At 50.6% G+C, this 18,559-nt stretch overlaps 1 protein-coding gene across 1 annotated transcript; it reads right to left on the reverse strand.

Moving 5' to 3' along the window:
* Positions 1-1,458: 1,458 nt before the first annotated feature.
* Positions 1,459-17,882, reverse strand: CNGA4 (cyclic nucleotide gated channel subunit alpha 4). The gene is made up of 6 exons (XM_029046685.1): positions 17,821-17,882; positions 12,582-12,683; positions 12,166-12,272; positions 10,335-10,980; positions 2,383-2,732; positions 1,459-1,847 (listed from the first exon to the last, which is right to left on the reverse strand). The coding sequence occupies exons 1-6, from the start codon at positions 17,880-17,882 to the stop codon at positions 1,459-1,461; spliced, it is 1,656 nt and encodes a 551-aa protein (XP_028902518.1).
* Positions 17,883-18,559: the final 677 nt, after the last annotated feature.

Consider the following 18,559-nt stretch of genomic DNA (forward strand, 5'->3'; position numbering starts at 1 on the left):
AAAAGGCAAGGATTGTCTCTATCTGTTACTGATTTGTACATTCCAAGCGCTTAGTACAGTGCTCTGCACATAGTAAGCGCTCAATAAACACTACTGAAGGAATGAATTACTACCACATTAATCCAAGCACTTATCCTATCCTGCCTTGATTACTATCCTATCCTTGCTGACCTCCCTGCCTCCTGTCACTCTTCACTCCAGTCCATACTTCACTCTGCTCCCAGGATCATTTTTCTACAAAAACTTTCAGTCTGTGTTTCTCCACCCCTCAAGAACCTCCAGTGGTTGCCCGTCCACCTCCACATCGAACAGAAACTCCTTACCATCGGCTTTAAAGCACTCAATCACCTTGCCCCCTCCTACCTCACCTGACTACTCTCCCATTAATAATCAGCCCACACACTTTGCTCTCAAATGCCTACCTTCTCATAGTACCTTGATCTCACCTATCTCGCCGCCGACCTCTTGCCCACATCCCGCCTCTGGCCTGGAACGCCTTTCCTTTTCAAAACTGACAATTAGTCTCCCCTCTTTCAAAGCCTTACTTAAGGCACATCACCTCCAAGAGGCCTTCCCTGACTAAGCTCTCCTTTGCTCTTCTCCCACTCCCTTCTGAATCGCCTTGACTTGCTCCCCTTTATTCATCTCACATCCCAGCCCCACAGCACTTACGCACATATCTGTAATTTTATTTATTTATACTAATGTCTGTCTCCCCCTCTAGACTTTGAGCTCATTGTGGGCAGGGAATGTGTCTGTTATATCGTTATATTGGACTCTCCCAAGGGTTTAGTACCATGCTCTGCACACGGTAAGCACTCAATAAATGTGATTGACTGCCTGACAAAGGCAGAGTGAAAGAGGAGGAAGGGAGAGGGACAGTGCAACAAAGGAAGGAGTGGGAAGAGCAGTATGAAGGGGAAAATGAGAAGAGGGAAAGAGGAGAAAGGGTGGGACAGCAGAGGTGGAGGAAAAAAGACCAGGACAAGGAGCAGTAGTAGGAGTAATAGTCTTTATTAAGCGCTGAACTTTATATAGAACACTGTACTAAGAATACACAGGTGGGAATTAGAAACAGTCCCTTGTTCCTCGAGGGGCTCAAATCTAAAAATCAACTGGGTGACTGGTGACAGATACATTAGAAGACCTGAAACAAAGTTCTAAGACGTCGTGAAGATCAGCAGGGCTCTGTGACAGGAGGAGCAGAATTTCAGAAGTGCCCTTTGGCAGAAACTGACATATGACATCATTTTGTTGATGACATGACATCATATGTCATGACGCTCTGAAGGGTGGTATTTCTGAAGCCGGTCCCAATGGGGAGGATCCGAGCTTCGTCACTCGGGGCTGAGGCAGCTCCGACAGGGACTGGAAGGGAGACTGGACCCTCACAGCCGTCCCCCCGAGCCCCGAGCCCTGGAAGGCAGCGTGGTCTCTCTGGGCCACCCCCCGGGTGGATCAGGGGTCGGCGTCCTCCCCGTCGACCTCAGCCCCCAGCCACGCTCGAGCCTGCCACTCGAGCCTCTCCACCCGGATGTCCATCTTCAGGGCACCGGACTCCAGCTCAGCCAGCAGGCGGGCGAACTTGGTCTGAAGCGAGTCCAGCTGGTCCTCCAGCCCCTGCACCCGGCCGGCCACGGCCTCCTGCCGTGCGATCTCGGCCGCCTCGGCGTTCACGTCTAGCTTGTTCATCTTGAGCAGGATCTCCCGGCCCTTCTCCTCTATGAGGGCCTTGGCCGTCGGGTACTCGCTCAGCACCTCCCGCAGGTCCTCTTTGCTCAGGCAGAACAGGTCCGAGTAGCCGAGGCTCTTGATGTTGGCCGTCCGCCGGTTCCCGGACATGTTTCCTGCCACATGGGTGGGCGGGTGGAGGGATGGATGGTTAGGTGGGTGGGCCCAATGAGAGATGTGGAAGTCCACGCCCACCCTCCCCCGGTCAAAGGGAGACTCCCCAACCTCTGACCCATCCCTTGGGAGCCCCCATCCCACCCTACCTCAACTCCTGGATCCAAAATCCCATCCTGACTTTCAGGCCGGGCCTCATCCTGGTTCCATCCTCAGATCTCCCGCTCCAATCCTGCCCCTCCCCTGCTCCAGTGGAAAGAGCACAAACCTGGGTTCTAATCCTTGCTTACTGTGTGGTCTTGGAGAGGTCCCTTATGTTCTCTGAGCCTCAGTTTCCTCATCTGTAAAATGGGGGTGTAATACCCGCTCTCCCTCTCCGGGAATCTGCGAGCCCCGTGTGGGGCAGGGACTGGGTCCAGTCTCATTGTATCGTGTCCACCTCCACTTTGGGCACAGTGCTCGACACACAGTAAGCCCTTAATGGACACCCCGGGAACGATGACTAGGCCCCACTCCGCGCCCCTCCCTGTCACCCACCTTTGATGTTGATGATGCTGATCTCGCCAAAGTAGAGGCCAGCCCCCAACACGGCATACTGGGTGACGCCGTCGTCGGCCACCACGGCCAGCTGGCCCTCCCGAATGATATACATCTCGCGGCCGATGTCGCCCTTCTTGCACACGTACTCGCCGGGTGAGTAGATCTGGGGCTGCAGTTTGAGGACCAGCTCCTCCAGGAGGCTCTGCTCGCAGCTCTGGAAGATCTGGACCTTGCTCAGCGTGGGCATGTGGACCGACACGGCCACCTCCGCCCTCAGCCGCTCCGGCAGATTCTGCAGAATGTCCACCTCGTTGGTCATCTTTTTGTTGATCTGCAAGTGCTGGTACCTGAGGGGGCAGACGAGGGGTGTAGCGGCAGAACCCTCACCCCCCAATCCTGGATTGCAGAGAGCCCCAACACACATCCACTTGCCAGGGATCAGTTAGGTCTTCCCTCGCTCCCTAAACATAGCTCCTCACATAAAGTCATCCATCAAACGATGGTATTTACTGTTTGCTGGATTCTATTTATGGTATTTGTAAAGCGCTAACTATGTGCTGGCCACTATACTAAATGCCGGGGTAGAGACAAGCTAATCAACTGGGACACATCCCTAAGTCCCCTGTGTCCCCATTTTGCAGAAGAGGTGACAAGTGCAGAGCATTATACTAAGCGCTTGGGAGAGTACAATACAATAGGACCAGCATGGTCTAGTGGAAAGAGCACGGGCCTGGGAGTTGGAGGACCTGAGTTCTAATTCCGGCTCTGCCACTTGTCTGCTGTGTGACCTTGGGCAAGTCACTTCACTTTTCTGTGCCTCACTTTCTTCATCTGTAGAAGGGGGAGTAAGACTGTGAGCTCCATGTGGGACACGGACTGTGTCCAGCCTGAATATCTACGCCAGAGCTTAGTACAGTGCCTGGCACATAGTAAGTGCTTAACAAAGACCATTTTTTAAGAAAATGAAAGAGGTAGACATGATGCCTGCCCACAAGGAGCTTACTGTCTACAGGGGGAGGCAGGCATTAAATCTATACTCTCTCCCTTGGAGAACTCATTCGCTCCCATGGCTTCAACTATCATCGCTGTGAGGATGACACCTAAATCTGTATCTCCTCTGTCCCTTCCTCCAGGTTGGCATCTCCTCCTGTCTTCAGGATATCTCTACTTGGATGTCCACCCACCACCTAAAACTCAACACGTCCAAGACAGACCTCCTTATCTTCCGCCCAAACCCTGCCCTCTCCCGAACTTTCCCGTCACTGTAGACGGCACAATCATCCTTCCCATCTCACAAGCCCGTAACCTTGGTGTCATCCTTGTCTCCACTCTCTCATTCACCCCACACATCCAAACCATCACCAAAACCTGCTGGTCTCACCTTCACCACACCGCCAAGATCCTCCCTTTCCTCTCCATCCAAAAGGCTACCACGTTAGTAAAGTCTCTCATCCTATCCTGACTGGATTACTGCATCAGCCTCCTTTCTGACCTCCCAATCTCCTGCCTCTCCCCACTTCAGTCCATACCTCACTCTGCTGCCCGGATTATCTTTCTGCAGAAACGTTCAGGGCCTATCACCCCCTCTCCTTAAAAATCTCCAGTGGTTGTCTATCAACCTCCGTATCAAACAAAAACTCCTCACTATTGGCTTCAAAGCTCTCCATCACCTTGCCTCTTCTTACCTCACCTCCCGTCTCTCCTTCTATATCCCAGCCCACACACTCTGCTCCTCTGGTGGTAAACTTCTCACTGTGCCTCAATCTCACCTGCCTTGCCGCTGGCTGACCACTGGCCCATGACCTCCCTGTGGTCTGGAACGCCCTCCCTCCTCAAATCCGCCAATCACTCTCCCCCCCTTCAAAGTCCTATAGAAGGCTCACCTCCTCCAAGAGGCCTTCCCAGACTAAGCCCTCTTTTCCTCAGTTCCCTCTCCCTTCCGCATCACCTCGACTCACTCCCTTTGCTCTTCCCCTCCTTCCTCGCCCCACAGCACTTATGTATATATGTAGATATCTATAATTATATTTATTTATAAATATGACTGTTTACTTGTTTTTAAGTCCGTCTCCCCATTCTAGACTGTGAGGCTGTCGTGGGCAAGGGTTGTCTCTCTTTATTGCCATACTGTACTTTCTAATTGCTTAGAACAGTGCTCTGCACACAGAAGTGCTCCAAAAATGCTATTGAATTGAATGAATGAATAGATTACAGGTGGAAGTGTTTGGCATGTAGTAAGCGCTTAACAAATGCCATATTTATTATTATTATTACATAAGCACAACAGGGATAGTGAGAAAAATCAAGGTGTTTAAGGGGTCCTGATGTAATTGCCCAGGTGATGCGTGAGACTGTAAATTCCTCGTAGACAGGGATCATATGTGCCCTCTTTTGCCCTGTGCTTTCCCCAGGTGTTAGTACATTATAATAATAATAATAATCATTTTGGTATTTGTTAAGTGCTTGATACGTGCCAGCCACTGTCCTAAGCGCTGGATAGATGCAAAGTAATCAGGTTGTCCCACGTGGGGCTGACAGTCTTAATCCCCATTTTCCAGATGAGGTAACTGAGGCCCAGAGAAGTTAAGTGGCTTGCCCAAGGTCACACAGCATACAAGTGGCGGAGCCAGAATTAGAACCCACATCCTCTGACTGCTTCTGCTTCAGTAAGGTATTTGTTAAACAGTATGTGTCAAAAACTGTTCTAAAAACTGCAGAAGATACAAGATAATCAGGTCAGACGCAGTCCTAGTCTCACATGGGGCTCACAGTCTAAGTAGGAGGGAGAGCAGCTATTGAATCCCCATTTTACAGATGAGGAAACTGAGGTTCAAGTGAGTCAAGTGACCCACCCAAGGTTGCAGAACAGGCAAGGGGAATAGTCAGGATTAGAACCTATGTCCTCTGACTCCAAAAACCCATACCTTTTTCAATAGGCCATGTTGCCTCTTCTATTACATTACTCTGCAAAGAGTAAACACTCAGTAAATACCACTGATTGATTATTTGGTTGATAGATCTGTCCCTAAACCCTGGCCTGTGCTCTCTACTCCATCTAGGTAGACCTGCTCATCAAGGACTCTTACTGAGTGCTCTAGTGGAAAGAATGTGGGCCTGGGAGTCAGAGGACTTGGGTTCTAATTCCCGGTCTATCGCTTCATCATCAATGGTCTTCATTGAGTGTTTACTGTGTTCAGAGCACTGTACTAAGCATCTGGGAGAATTCGAGTCAACTTGTCTGCTGCGTGAGCTTAGGTAAGTCACTTAAATTATTTTTGCCTCAATTTTCTCATATGTAAAATGGAGATCAATCAATTGTATTTATTGAGCGCTTATTGTGTGCAGAGCACTGTACTAAGCATTTGGGAGAGTACAACTCGATAATATAACAGGCGCATTCCCTGCCCACAGTAAACTGTTCCTTCCTATTTAGACCGTGATCCCCATGTGAAACAGGACTGTATCCAACATGAGTATTTCTACTCCGGCGCTTAGTACAGCCCTTGGCCCTTGATAAGAATTTACCATGTATCCTAGTCAGTTAACCAATGTTTTGCTCACTTCATTCCTGTATCTGCCACTTGCCTTCTATGTGACCTTGGGCAAGTCACTTAACTTCTCTGTGCCTCAGTTACTTCCTCTGTAAAATGGGGATTAGGAGTGTGAGCGCCATGTGGGACAGGAACTGTGCGCGACCTGATTAACTTGTATCTACTCCAGTGCTTAGAACAGTGCTTGGCACATAGTAAGCTCTTAACAAGTACCTTAATTATTATTATTATTCCCCACCCCTAAACTAAGTCCTCCCTTCTTCTCTTCACTGTTTTGTTCCTTTCCTTCTTTAAACTCTACTGACAGTTGTTCTTAGTTCCTGCCCTGCCGCCCCAGAAGCACTCCTTAGTTCTCGATCAATCAGTAACTTAGTTCCCTTTTTTTAAAAAAATGGTATTTCTTAAGCGCTTACTATGTGTCAGGCACTCTACCAAGCACTGGGTTAGATACAAACTAATCAGGATGGACACAGTCCATGTCCCACATGGGGCTCACGTCTTAATCCCCATTTTACACATGGGGCAACTGAGGCCAAGAGATGTGATTTGCCCAAGGTCACACAGCACATAAGTGGCAGAGCCAGGATTTCTCCCCCTTTCAAAGCTTTATTGAAGGCACATCTCCTCCAAGAGGCTTTCCCTGACTAAGCCCTCCTTTCTTCTCCTACCCCTTTCTGCGTTGCCCTGACTTGCTCCTGTTATTCATCCCCCCTTCCCAGCCCCACAGCACTTAGCTACATATCTGTAATTTAGTTATTTATATTAATGTCTGTACCCCCCTCAAGACTGTAAACTCGGTGTGGGCTGGGGACGTGTCTATTGTTATATTGTACTCTCCCAAGCACTTAGTACAATGCTCTGCACACAGTAAATGCTCAATAAATTCAACTGAATGAATGAAAGGTTCTTCTGACTCCCGGGTCCATGTACTATCCATTAGACCACACTGCTTCTCTCCCTTCTTTCCCCATTCTTTCATTTCCCCATTTCCCAACAAACGGGTGACTTTGCTTTTCACTGTTGGCCCCGGATCAGCAGCGAGCTGGAAAGCAGGAGCATCAGTCAATCAATCAATCAATCGATGGTATTGACCGAGTGCTTACTGTACACAAAATACTGGATTTAGCACTTAGGAAAGTACAACAGAGCTGAAAGATGCCATCTCTACCCAGGTTCTTGCACAAGAGACTTTCATTTCATTAATTTCTTCCTGCCCGAATGGGCCAGTCACCGATTAGAGGCAGTGTTGCTTAGTGGAAAGAGTACAGGGCTGGGAGTCAGAGGACCTGGGTTCTAATCCTGACTCTGCCAGATTATCTGCTGTGTGAAATTGGGCCTCAGTGCCTCAGTTACCTGGAAACTGGAAATTCAATGCCTGTTCTCCCTCCTTCTTAGAATGTGAGCCCCTTGTGAGGCGGGAACTGTGTCTAACCTGATGTTCTTGTACCTCTCCCTGTGCTTAGTACAATGCTCGGCACAAAGTAAGTGCTTAAGAAATACCATTTGAAAAAAAGATAAACATCCCAGGATGTTTTGAGATTTGGGCACCTTCTGGGAGGAAGTGAATTTTAGCCAACAGACTTCCTGGAATCTGACCTGTCAATCAATCAATCGATTGATGATACTTGTTGAACTCTCACTATGTGCAGAGCACCGTACTAAGCATTTGGGAGAGTACGGCAGAGTTGGCAGACTCATTCCCTGCCCACAGTCAAGACACAGGAAAGGATCCTTATCAGGTATGAAATTGGCAGAATTTCCCTGGGTTCCTGACTTCTATCCCCGACCCGCACCCTTGCCCTCATTCCGGGAGCCTTTAATAAATCCTCAGTCCACACCCTCTGGTCTGAACAAGAAGCCTAAGCTTTTTGACGACTGGGAAAGTGCCTATTTGTTCTCTGCCAACCTCCTGCTACAGAACTCTTGCACCCAGAAGGTCTACAGTGAAGACTGTTGAGTGACGGATTAAAATACCGCAACCTCCACAATCAGTGGGTCTTAGTTTAAATCTGATATTTTCACGTTAGAAGAGTGAATTACTGGATCTTTTGTGCTGCCTGCAAAGAGACTGTGAGTGCATTATTTTGATAAGGCCCACTGCTGTTCTCGACTCTGAGTCTATCATTAGCCACACCGCCCCCTCTGCCCCCCTAATCTGTCTGCCCGGCTGAACCCCTTCATGTTGGGGAGGGGAAGCCTTCAGGTTAAGGGAAGAAGGATCTGTGGGATTTCCATTCAATCATTCAATCGTATTTATTAAGCACTTACTGTATGCAGAGCACTGTACTAAGCGCTTGGGAAAGTCCAAAACAACATTAAACATTCCCTGCCCGCAAGGAGCTCACAGTCTCCCTTCCGCACTGCTGGGTTGCTCAACTCGGGGCAGGGTGTGGTATCACATCGTTTCCTTCCTTTCATCTCCATCCAAATCGCTGCCATGCTGATTCAAACACTTATCCTATCCCGCTTTGACTACCCCCTCTGCCTCCTCGCTGGCCCCCCTGCCTCTTGTCTCTCCCCACTCCGGTCCCCGGCTTTCTGATCCTTTTTCTCAAGAACTGTTAAGTCCATATCTCCCCACTCTTCAAGAACCTCCAGAGGTTGCCCTTCCGCCTCCGCATCAAACAGAAACTCCTTACCGTCGGCTGAATTGGCTCTCCCGCTCCTAGCTAACCTCACTGATTTCCTCAGGCTGCACACTTCACTCCTCTAGAACCAGCTCGCTCACTGTGCCCCGATCTCATCTATCTCACCGCCGACTCTTTTCCCACATCCTCCTTCTGGCTTGGAACTCCCTCCCCTTCGGTATATATATGCCAGACCACCAGTCTCCCCATCTTCGAAGCCTTATGAAAGTCACATTTCCCCCGAGAGACCTTCCCCGAGTAAGCCTTCTTTTTCTCGACTTCCTCTCCTTTCTGCATTGTCTATGCACCTGGATCTGTGCCCTTTGGACCCTTGATATGAATATCACCCCACCCTCAGCCTCACAGCACTTATGTACATGTCCATAATTCATTTACTTATATTAACTGCCTACTCCGCACGCTCCGCTCCTCCGCCGCCCACCTCCTCACCATCCCCCGTTCTCGCCTATCCCGCCGTCGACCCCTGGGCCACGTCCTCCCGCGGTCCTGGAATACCCTCCCTCCTCACCTCCGCCAATCTAATTCTCTTCCCCTCTTCAAATCCCTACTTAAAGCTCACCTCCTCCAAGAGGTCTTCCCAGAATGAGCTCCCCTTTTCCTTCTGCTCCCTCTACCCCCCCACCTCTCCGCAGCTAAACCCTCTTCTCCCCCAATTCCCTCTGCTCCTCCCCTTCTCCCGTCCCCTCCCCTCAGCACTGTACTCGTCTGCTCAACTGTATATATTTTCATTACCCTATTTATTTTGTTAATGAGATGTACATCACCCTGATTCTATTTATTTGCTATTGTTTTAATGAGATGTTCTTCCCCTCGATTCTATTTATTGCCATTGTTCTTATCTGTCCATCTCCCCCGATTAGACCGTAAGCCTGTCAAAGGGTAGGAACTGTATCTGTTACCGATTTGTACATTCCAAGCGCTTAGTACAGTGCTCTGTACATAGTAAGCGCTCAATAAATACTATTGAATGAATGAATGAATATCTGTCTCCCCTCTAGATTGTAAGCTCGTTATGGGCAGGAAATGTGTCTAACGACTCCGTTTATTGTACTCCCCCAAGCACTTAATACAGTGCTCTACATCCAGTAAGTACTCAATAAAAACCACTGATTGAGTAATTAAGCAGCATGGCCTAATGGAAGTGCACAGGCCTGGGAGTCAGGCCACCTGGGTACTAATTCCAGCTCCACCTCTTGCCTGTTGTGTAACCGTGGGTGCAAGTCACTTAACTTCTCTGCGCCTCAGTTTCCTCATCTGCAAAATGCAGTATTTAGTACCTCTTCTTCCTCCTTTACACTGTTCCTACATGGGACAGAGACCGTATCCAACCTGATTATCTCCTTCCTACCCCAGCCCTCGAGTACAGTGTTTGGCATATGGTAAGTGCTTAACAAATGTCCTCTAAATTGTCCTCTAGACTGTCTGCTCATTGTGGGAAGATGTCTACCAACTCTGCTGTGCTCTCCCAACCCCTTAGCTCAGTACTGTGCTCTGTCCACAGTAAGCATTCAAGAAATACAATTGCTCGATCGATTGACAAATACCCCAATTACTGTTCTTATTATTGTTATTTAAAAGCAGAAGCTAATAAGCCCCTGCCTCCCTCGGGCCCCACCCTGGTCTCATGTCAACAGTCAGTGACCGGTCACTCTGACCTAGCTCTTCACCCTCCACTGCCCAGACGGCGGTGCCCCTTGCCCCCTAACCCTCCAATCTCCATCTTTCCCCCGCCCTTCCCCGGGTCCCCTACCAGTCAATGACTCGCCGCTCCAGCTTATGGTTGACGTGCTGCAGCTTCATGTACTTCTTGACAAGGGCGTGGTCGGGGTAGAAAGCGGCATCGGCCGTGTTCATGTTGTAGATGACCGAGCTCATGCTGCCCATGATGGTGGCGAAGCCCATGACGGCCAGCAGGAAGTCGCCCACCATGAAGAGGTACTCCTCCTCGCGGGCGGGCAGCGGGGTGTCGCCCACGGTGGTCAGGATCAGCGTGGAGAAGTAGAAGCTGTACAGGTACTGGCGACGCAGACGCTCGAAGCCGGGCCGCGCGGGGTCGGGGTAGACCCAGGCGTCGCGGCCGAAGCCCAGGAAGCGGGAGAGCGCGAAGTAGAGGCAGCTGTTCCAGTGGATGACCACGAAGATGTAGAGCATGAGCTTGGCGATGCGGAAGGCGTTGGGGTGGGCGGTGCGCGTCTCCGTCCGGTCGAACGCCTCGAAGAGCCGGGGGACCCTCAGGAAGCGGTTCGTGCGGAGGGCTGGCGTGTGGGGGCCCAGCCGCAGGTAGGCCAGGTCGGTGGGCAGCGCGGACAGCAGGTCCCACAGGAAGCCGGCCGTGCGGACGTACCGCCGGGCGATCTGACCCCGGTCCAGGACCAGGATGCCCTGATCCAGGAATCCTATGGGCCCAGGAGTTGGGGAGGACGGGTCAGGGATGACTGAGCGGGGGCACGGGATGGAGGTTAGAGGATGTGGAGAAACTTGGGAAGCAGTACGGCACAGCGGAGAGAACACGGGCCTGGGAGTCGCAAGGTCATGTCTAATCCCGGCTCTACCACTTGTCTGCTGTGTGACTTTGGACAAGTCACTTCACTTCTCTGGGCCTCGGTTATCTCATCCGTAAAATGGGGACTGAAACTGTGAGTCCCACGTGGAACAGGGACTGTACCCAACCCAATTTGCTTGTATCCACCCCAGAGCTTAGTACAGTGGCTGACACATAGTAACTGCTTACAAATAATAGTAATAATAATAATAATGTTGGTATTTGTTAAGCACTTACTATACAGGGCACTGTTCTAAGCACTGGGGGGAGATACAGGGTAATCAGGTTGTCCCATGTGAGGCTCACAGTCTTTATCCCCATTTTACAGATGAGGGAACTGAGGCACAGAGAAGTGAAGCGACTTGCTCACAGTCACACAGCTGACTAGTGTCAAAGCCGGGATTTGAACTCATGACCTCTGACTCCCAAGCCCAGGCTTTTTGCACTGAGCCATTATTATTATTACTGGAATGTATGTTCATTCACTCAGTCAGTCAAATTTATTGAGTGCTTACTGTATGCAGAGCACTGTACTAAGCGCTTGGGAGAGGACAATATAATAATAATGTATAATATTAATTATGAATAATGATGACATTCGTTAAGCGCTTACTATGTGCCAAGCACTCTTCTAAGCGCTGGAGTAGATACAGGATAATCAGGTTGTCCCACTTGGCGTTCACAGTCTTTACCCCCATTTGACAGACTGAGGCAGAGAGAAGTGAAGTGACTTGCCCAAAGTCACACAGGTGATAAGTGGCAGAGCCGAGATTAGAACCCATGACCTCTGACTCCCGAGCCTGCGCTCTCTCCATTAAGCCACGCTGCTTCTGTAACCTATAACATAAACATATAACAGTGAACAGACACATTCCCTACCCACGAGCTTCCAGTCTAGAGGGTTGAGTGGGGGTGAGGGAAAATGCATCTTTGGGGCATTAAGAGGGACTGGAGGCTGAGGACTGTGGGCAGGAGGGGGAGGCGGGGTAGTCTGAGGGTCAAAACCGTGCAGGTGGGCCCGCAGGTTGAGGCCACCGACCTGTGTGGAAACGCACACCGATGTCCAGCAGATAGAGCAGGTCAGACGTGTAGTCCAGCACTAGCCAAAGTACCAGGTATTGGTGCTGCAGGTCCGGGAAGCAGGCCCTGGGGGAGAAGGGGGAAAGGGAGCCGTGCCATCCACCTCCCCCACCCCCTAAACCCTAAACCGGGGCAAGAGACAGGGCGGCAGGGACCTGGGGACTGGGAGAGGAAATATCCCCTTGGGATTTTCCACAGATTTGCCCTCTGCCCTTTCTGTCTCCCCGTCGTCTCTCCCTTTAACCCTGCGCCTCTTCGTATTCCCTCCCCGGGGCTGGGACAGGAATGACTCTGAAGGAACCCCCGCTCTCGGCCCCCATTTCTGTCCCCACCCGGCTTCCGCCCTGCCCTAGCGGAAACCTCCTGTAGTCTCACCTGCAGATGAGAATGATGAGGTTGTACATGATCGGGAAGACCATGATGTTGAGCCACCAGTAGTACTGGTCTCCAGATGGATCCAGCACAAGGATCTTCCTCCTGGGAGATGCGGGATTGGAGAAGTAGAGTCAGGCCCCCTGCTCCCCAAACTCCCGGACAGAACACCCCCCCACCAAAAAAAAAACAACCCAACAAACAGCCCAGTGCCCACATCCTGACCAAGGGCAGTGGCCCGATTCACACTCTTAACTTCAGTCTGGGCACCGGTTGGCACCTCCCAGTGCTCTCCTCCCTCCATCCCCATGGGCACTATTCATTCATTCATTCATTCAATAGTATTTACTGAGCACTTACTATGTGCAGAGCACTGTACTAAGCGCTTGGAATGTACAAATAGGTAACAGATAGAGACAGTCCCTGCCCTCTGACGGGCTTACGGTCTAATCGGGGGAGACGGACAGACAAAAACAATGGCAATAAATAAAATCAAGGGGATGAACATCTCATTAAAACAATAGCAAATAAATAGAATCAAGGTGATGTACATCTCATTAACAAAATAAATAGGGTAATGAAAATATATACAGTTGAGTGGACGAGCACAGTGCTGAGAGGAGGGGTAGGGAGAGGGGGAGGAGCAGAGGGAAAGGGGGGAAAAGAGGGCTTAGCTGAGGGGAGGTGAAGGGAGGAGTAGAGGGGGAGCAGAGGGAGCAGAGGGAAAAGGGGGAGCTCAGTCTGGGAAGGCCTCTTGGAGGAGATGAGCTCTCAGTAGGGTTTTGAAGAGGGGAAGAGAGTGAGTTTGGCGGAGGTGAGGAGGGAGGGCATTCCGGGACCGCGGGAGGACGTGGTCCAGGGGTCGATGGCGTCCTGCCTCCAGGACGTCTCCACCTGGATGTCGGCCTGCCACCTAAAACTCAACATGAGCGAGACTGAGCTCCTCATCTTGCCTCCCAAACCCGGTCCTCTCCCAGACTTCTCTATCACCGTGGATGGCACGACCATCCTTCCCGTCTCTCAGGCCCGCAATCTCGGTGTCATCCTTGACTCGTCTCTCTCGTTCACTCCACACATCCGATCCGTCACCGAGACTGATGGTCTCACCTTTATAACATCGCCAAGATCCGCCCTCTCCTCTCCACCCAAACGGCTATCTTACTGGTACGGGCCCTCATAATATCCCGGCTGGATTACTGTGTCAGCCTTCTCTCTGACCTCCCTTCCTCCTCTCTCGCCCCGCTCCAGTCTATTCTTCACTCCGCTGCCCGGCTCATCGTCCTGCAGAAACGATCTGGGCATGTCACTCCCCTTCTTAAACAACTCCGGTGGTTGCTTATCGACCTCCGCTCCAAACAAAAACTCCTCACTCTAGGCTTCGAGGCTCTCCATCACCTTGCCCCTTCCTACCTCTCCTCCCTTCTCTCTTTCTACCGCCCACCCCGCACGCTCCGCTCCTCCACCGCCCACTTCCTCGCCGTCCCTCGGTCTCGCCTATCCCGCCGTCGACCCCCGGGTCACATCCTCCTGCGGTCCCGGAACGCCCTCCCTCCTCACCTCCGCCAAACTGATTCTCTTTCCCTCTTCAAAACTCTACTTAAAACTCACCTCCTCCGAGAGGCCTTCCCAGACTGAGCTCCTCTTCTCCCTCTACTCCCTCTGCCACCCCCCCTTTACCTCTCCGCAGCTAAACCCTCTTTTTCCCCTTTTCCCTCTGCTCCTCCTCCTCTCCCTCCCCATCCCCACAGCACCGTACTCGTCCGCTCAACTGTGTATATTTTCGTTACCCTATTTATTTTGTTAATGAATTGTACATCGCCTCGATTCTATTTAGTTGCCATTGTTTTTACGAGACGTTCTTCCCCTTGACTCTATTTATCGCCATTGTTCTCGTCTGTCCGTCTCCCCCGATCAGACCGTAAGCCCGTCAAACGGCAGGGGCCGTCTCTATCTGTTGCCGACTTGTTCATCCCAAGCGCTTAGTACAGTGCTCTGCACATAGTAAGCGCTCAATAAATACTATTGAATGAATGGATAGGTGAGAACGGGGGACGGTGAGGAGGGGGCGGCAGAGGAGAGGAGCGTGCGGGTCAGATCCTAGGTGACGTAATTATGGCTCTGCCCCTCAGTCTTCAAATCAAGCGGCCTGGGAGCAGCATGGCGTAGCGCATAGAGCAGGGGTCTCAGAGTCTGAAGGTCATGGGTTCTAAACCCCGTTCTCCCACCTGTCTGCTGTGTGACCCTTGGGTGAATCATTTCACTTCTCTGGGCCTCAGTAACCTCATCTGTCAAATGAGGATTGAGACTGTAAACCCCAAGTGGGACAGGGACTGTGTCCCATTTGCTCGTAACCACCCCAGTACTTGGAGAAGCAGCGTGGCTCATTGGAAAGAGCATGGACTTGGGAGTCAGAGATCATGGGTTCAAATCCCGGCTCTGCCACTTGTCGGCTGTGTGATTGTGGGCAAGTCACTTAACTTCTCTGGCCCTCAGTTACCTCATCTGTAAAATGGGGATTAAGACTGCAAGCCTCATGTGGGACAACCCGATTACCCTGTATCTCCCCCATTGCTTAGAACAGTGCTCTGCACATAGTAAGTGCTTAACAAATGCCAACATTATTATCATTACTTAGTACAGTGCTTGGCATATAGTAAGCGCTCAACAAGTACCACAGTTATTATTCTTATTACCGTATTATTAATCCAGGACTGCATTACCGGCACCTGGACTCCTAGAGCAACCATGTGTCAGTTGCCCACTTGGACAACCATTGTCATGGTTAGGGATGGGCCATCCAGCATTCTTAACTTTCCCCTCTAGATTTCTAATATAATAATAATAATAATGGTGGCATTTGTTAATCGCTTACTATGTGCCTAGCACTGTTCTAAGCGCTGGGGTAGATAAAAGATAATCAGGTTGTCCCACGTAGGACTCACAGTCTCCACATAGGCACAGAGAAGTGAAGTGACTTACCCAAGATCACAGAACTGACAAGCGGCAGAGCCGGGATTAGAACCCACGACCTCTGCCTCCCAAGCCCGGGGTTCCTTCCCCTAAGCCAGGCTGCTTCTCTATCCACGCAATATAACCACTCAATGTCCTATTGATGGATTTATCATTCTTGGATCTAACCAAATCCCATCTGAACCAATTCCAAGTATACATCCTGTCCCCCCGCTGCTTTTTTATAGTATTTGTTAAGCACTTACTATGTGTCAAACGCTGTTCTAAGGCCTGGGTAGATACTAACTAATAAGGTTGGACACAGCCCCTGTCCTGCATGGGGCTCACAGTCTAAGTAGGAGGGAGAACAGGGGAACTGTGGCTCAGAGAAGTAAAGTTACTTGTCCAAGGTCACATTCATTCATTCATTCATTCATTCATTCAATAGTATTTATTGAGCTCTTACTATGTGCAGAGCACTGTACTAAGCGCTTGGAATGTACAAATCGGCAACAGATAGAGACAGTCCCTGCCCTTTGACGGGCTTACAGTCTAATCGGGGGAGACAGGCAGACAAGAACAATGGCAATAAATAGTACTTATTGAGCGCTTACTATGTGCAGAGCACTGTACTAAGCACTTGAATAACAAGCAATACGCAGGGCAAGGATGAGAACCCAGGTCTTCTGACTCCCAGGCCTGTGCTCTTTCCACTAGGCCATGTTGGGGGTAGATGAGTTCACTTCTTTAGATTTTGTACCTCCCACATTCAATACTTCTAATGATGGCATTTATTAAGTGCTTACTATGGAAAAGTACTGTGCTAAGCGCTGGTGTAGGTACAATATGTGCAGATAGGACACGGCCCCTGTCCTGAATGAGGTTCCCAGTCTAAAAGGTAGGGTGATCATTGACTAGGGAGATCATGTACCTTGTCCCAATTTTACAGATAAGTAAACTGAGGCCCAGAGCGGTGAAGTGATTGGTCCGAGTTCAAGCAGAGCTGGGACTAGAAACAGGTTCTCCTTTTTCTGGAAAGAGTCTTTCCACTAGGTCACCCTGCCTTAAAAGCAACCAAGGTTGTCCCTTATTCCTGAATAATAATAATGTTGGTATTTGTTAAGCACTTACTAGGTGCAGGGCACTGTTCTAAGCGCTGGGGGAGATACAGGGTAATCAGGTTGTCCTACGTGAGGCTCACAGTCTTCATCCCCATTTTTTTACAGATGAGGCAACTGAGGCACAGCGAAGTGAAGTGACTTGCCCACAGTCACACAGCTGCCAAGTGGCAGAGTCGGGATTCGAACCCATGACCTCTGACTCCCAAGCCCGGGCTCTTTCCACTGAGCCATGCAGCTTGTCTAATAAGAATAATAATAAGATGAAGAATATAATAAGAGAGTGAGATTAGGGAAACAACAAATCCTTATTCGCCCTGCCGTCGTTTGGTAAACTTCAGCCCTGCCCACCGTCAGTCTGCATCTTCTGGCCTCCCCCCCCCGGCCCCCTAGGCTCCAGGCTCCCCCATCCAGTGGAAAGAGCCCAGGCTTGGGAGTCCCGAGGTCTTGGGTTCTACTCCCGGCTCCACCGCTTGTCAACTGTGTGAGGGAAGCAGCGTGGCTCAGTGGAAAGAGCATGGGCTTGGGAGTCAAGAGGTCATGATTTCGAATCCCGACTCTGCCCCTTGTCAGCTGAGTGACTGTGGGCAAGTCACTTCACTTCTCTGGGCCTTGGTGACCTCATCTGTCAAATGGGGATGAAGACTGTGAGCCTCACGTGGGACAACCTGATCACCTTGTATCTACCCCAGCGCTCTGCACATAGTAAGCGCTTAACAAATACCAACATTATTATTATTACCGTAGGCAAGTCACTTAACTTCTCTGTGCCTCATATAATTATATATTATAATAACATTATTATTATAGGGGAAGCAGCATGTCTCAGTGGAAAGAGCCTGGGCTTCGGAGTCAGAGGTCATGGGTTCGACTCCGGGCTCTGTCACTTGTCAGCTGTGGGACCGTGGGCAAGTCACTTCACTTCTCTGTGCCTCAGTTACCTCATCTGTAAAATGGGGATTAACTGTGAGCCTCACGTGGGACGACCTGATGACCTCGTATCTCCCCCAGCGCTTAGAATAGTGCTCTGCACATAGTAAGCACTTAACCAATACCAGTATTATTATTATTATCCAGGCCCCCCACAGCATTGTCCCCATCCCTGCTCAGATCACCCCCACCCCTTCCCTCTTTCCCTCCTCAGGTCTTCCCCTCCTCCTCTCCCCTCGTCTCACGTGCGCTGGGGCGCAGCCCCTTGGCTGGACTGTCCAGTCTTGACCTTGGCGCCGGGATTCATAGTTCTGGGGATCCGGGGAGCGGGCGGGAGCTGGGATGGCGGGGCCAGGCCGTTCCTCTCCTTCCAGCTCTGGGCGGCTCTTAGCAACCGGCCCTTTGGGACCCCCCTCCCTCCTACCGTTCCTTCCTCTCGCTTCCCTCCCCCGGCCCTCCCCGGCGTCACCCGAGCCCGACACCTGCCCAGCTAAACGCCGCTAATAAGCCGAGCTGGGCCCAGGGGGGACAAGGGTGTCGGTCGAGGGCCCGGGACAGATCCGCTCTGGAAGGAAAAATAAGTAGCTGACAGGCTGAACGTTGGCATTCTACTCGTACTCCATATTTGTCCATTCCAAGCGCTTAGTACAGTGCTCTGCACGTAGGAAGCGCTCAATAAATACTATTGAATGAATGAATAATGCATATAATAATAATGATGATGATGATGGTATTTGTTAAGCGTTTACTATGTGCAGAACACTGTTCTAAGCGCTGGGGAGGATACCAGGTCATCAGGTTGTCCCACGTGGGGCTCACAGTCTTCATCGCCATTTGACAGAGGAGGGAACCGGAGGCACAGAGAAGTGAAGTGACTTGCCCAAAGTCACACAGCTGACAGGTGGCGGAGCTGGAGCCGGGATTAGAACCCATAATAATAATAATGATGGTATTTGTTAAGCACCTACTATATGCCAAGCACTG

The sequence above is a fragment of the Ornithorhynchus anatinus genome, chromosome 2 (genome assembly GCF_004115215.2).
Source record: "Ornithorhynchus anatinus isolate Pmale09 chromosome 2, mOrnAna1.pri.v4, whole genome shotgun sequence".
Lineage (NCBI taxonomy): Eukaryota > Metazoa > Chordata > Mammalia > Monotremata > Ornithorhynchidae > Ornithorhynchus > Ornithorhynchus anatinus.

Bases quoted from the DNA above. Each gene is read 5' to 3' on its own strand.
- CNGA4 (XM_029046685.1), bottom strand. From the start codon at position 17,882: ATGAATCCCGGCGCCAAGGTCAAGACTGGACAGTCCAGCCAAGGGGCT. The intron at 12,273-12,581 runs GTGAGACTACAG...CTTCTCCCCCAG, and splicing joins CTCATCATTCTCATCTGCAG to GGCCTGCTTCCCGGACCTGC. The intron at 10,981-12,165 runs GTCGGTGGCCTC...CTGGGCCCATAG, and splicing joins CGGTGTGCGTTTCCACACAG to GATTCCTGGATCAGGGCATC.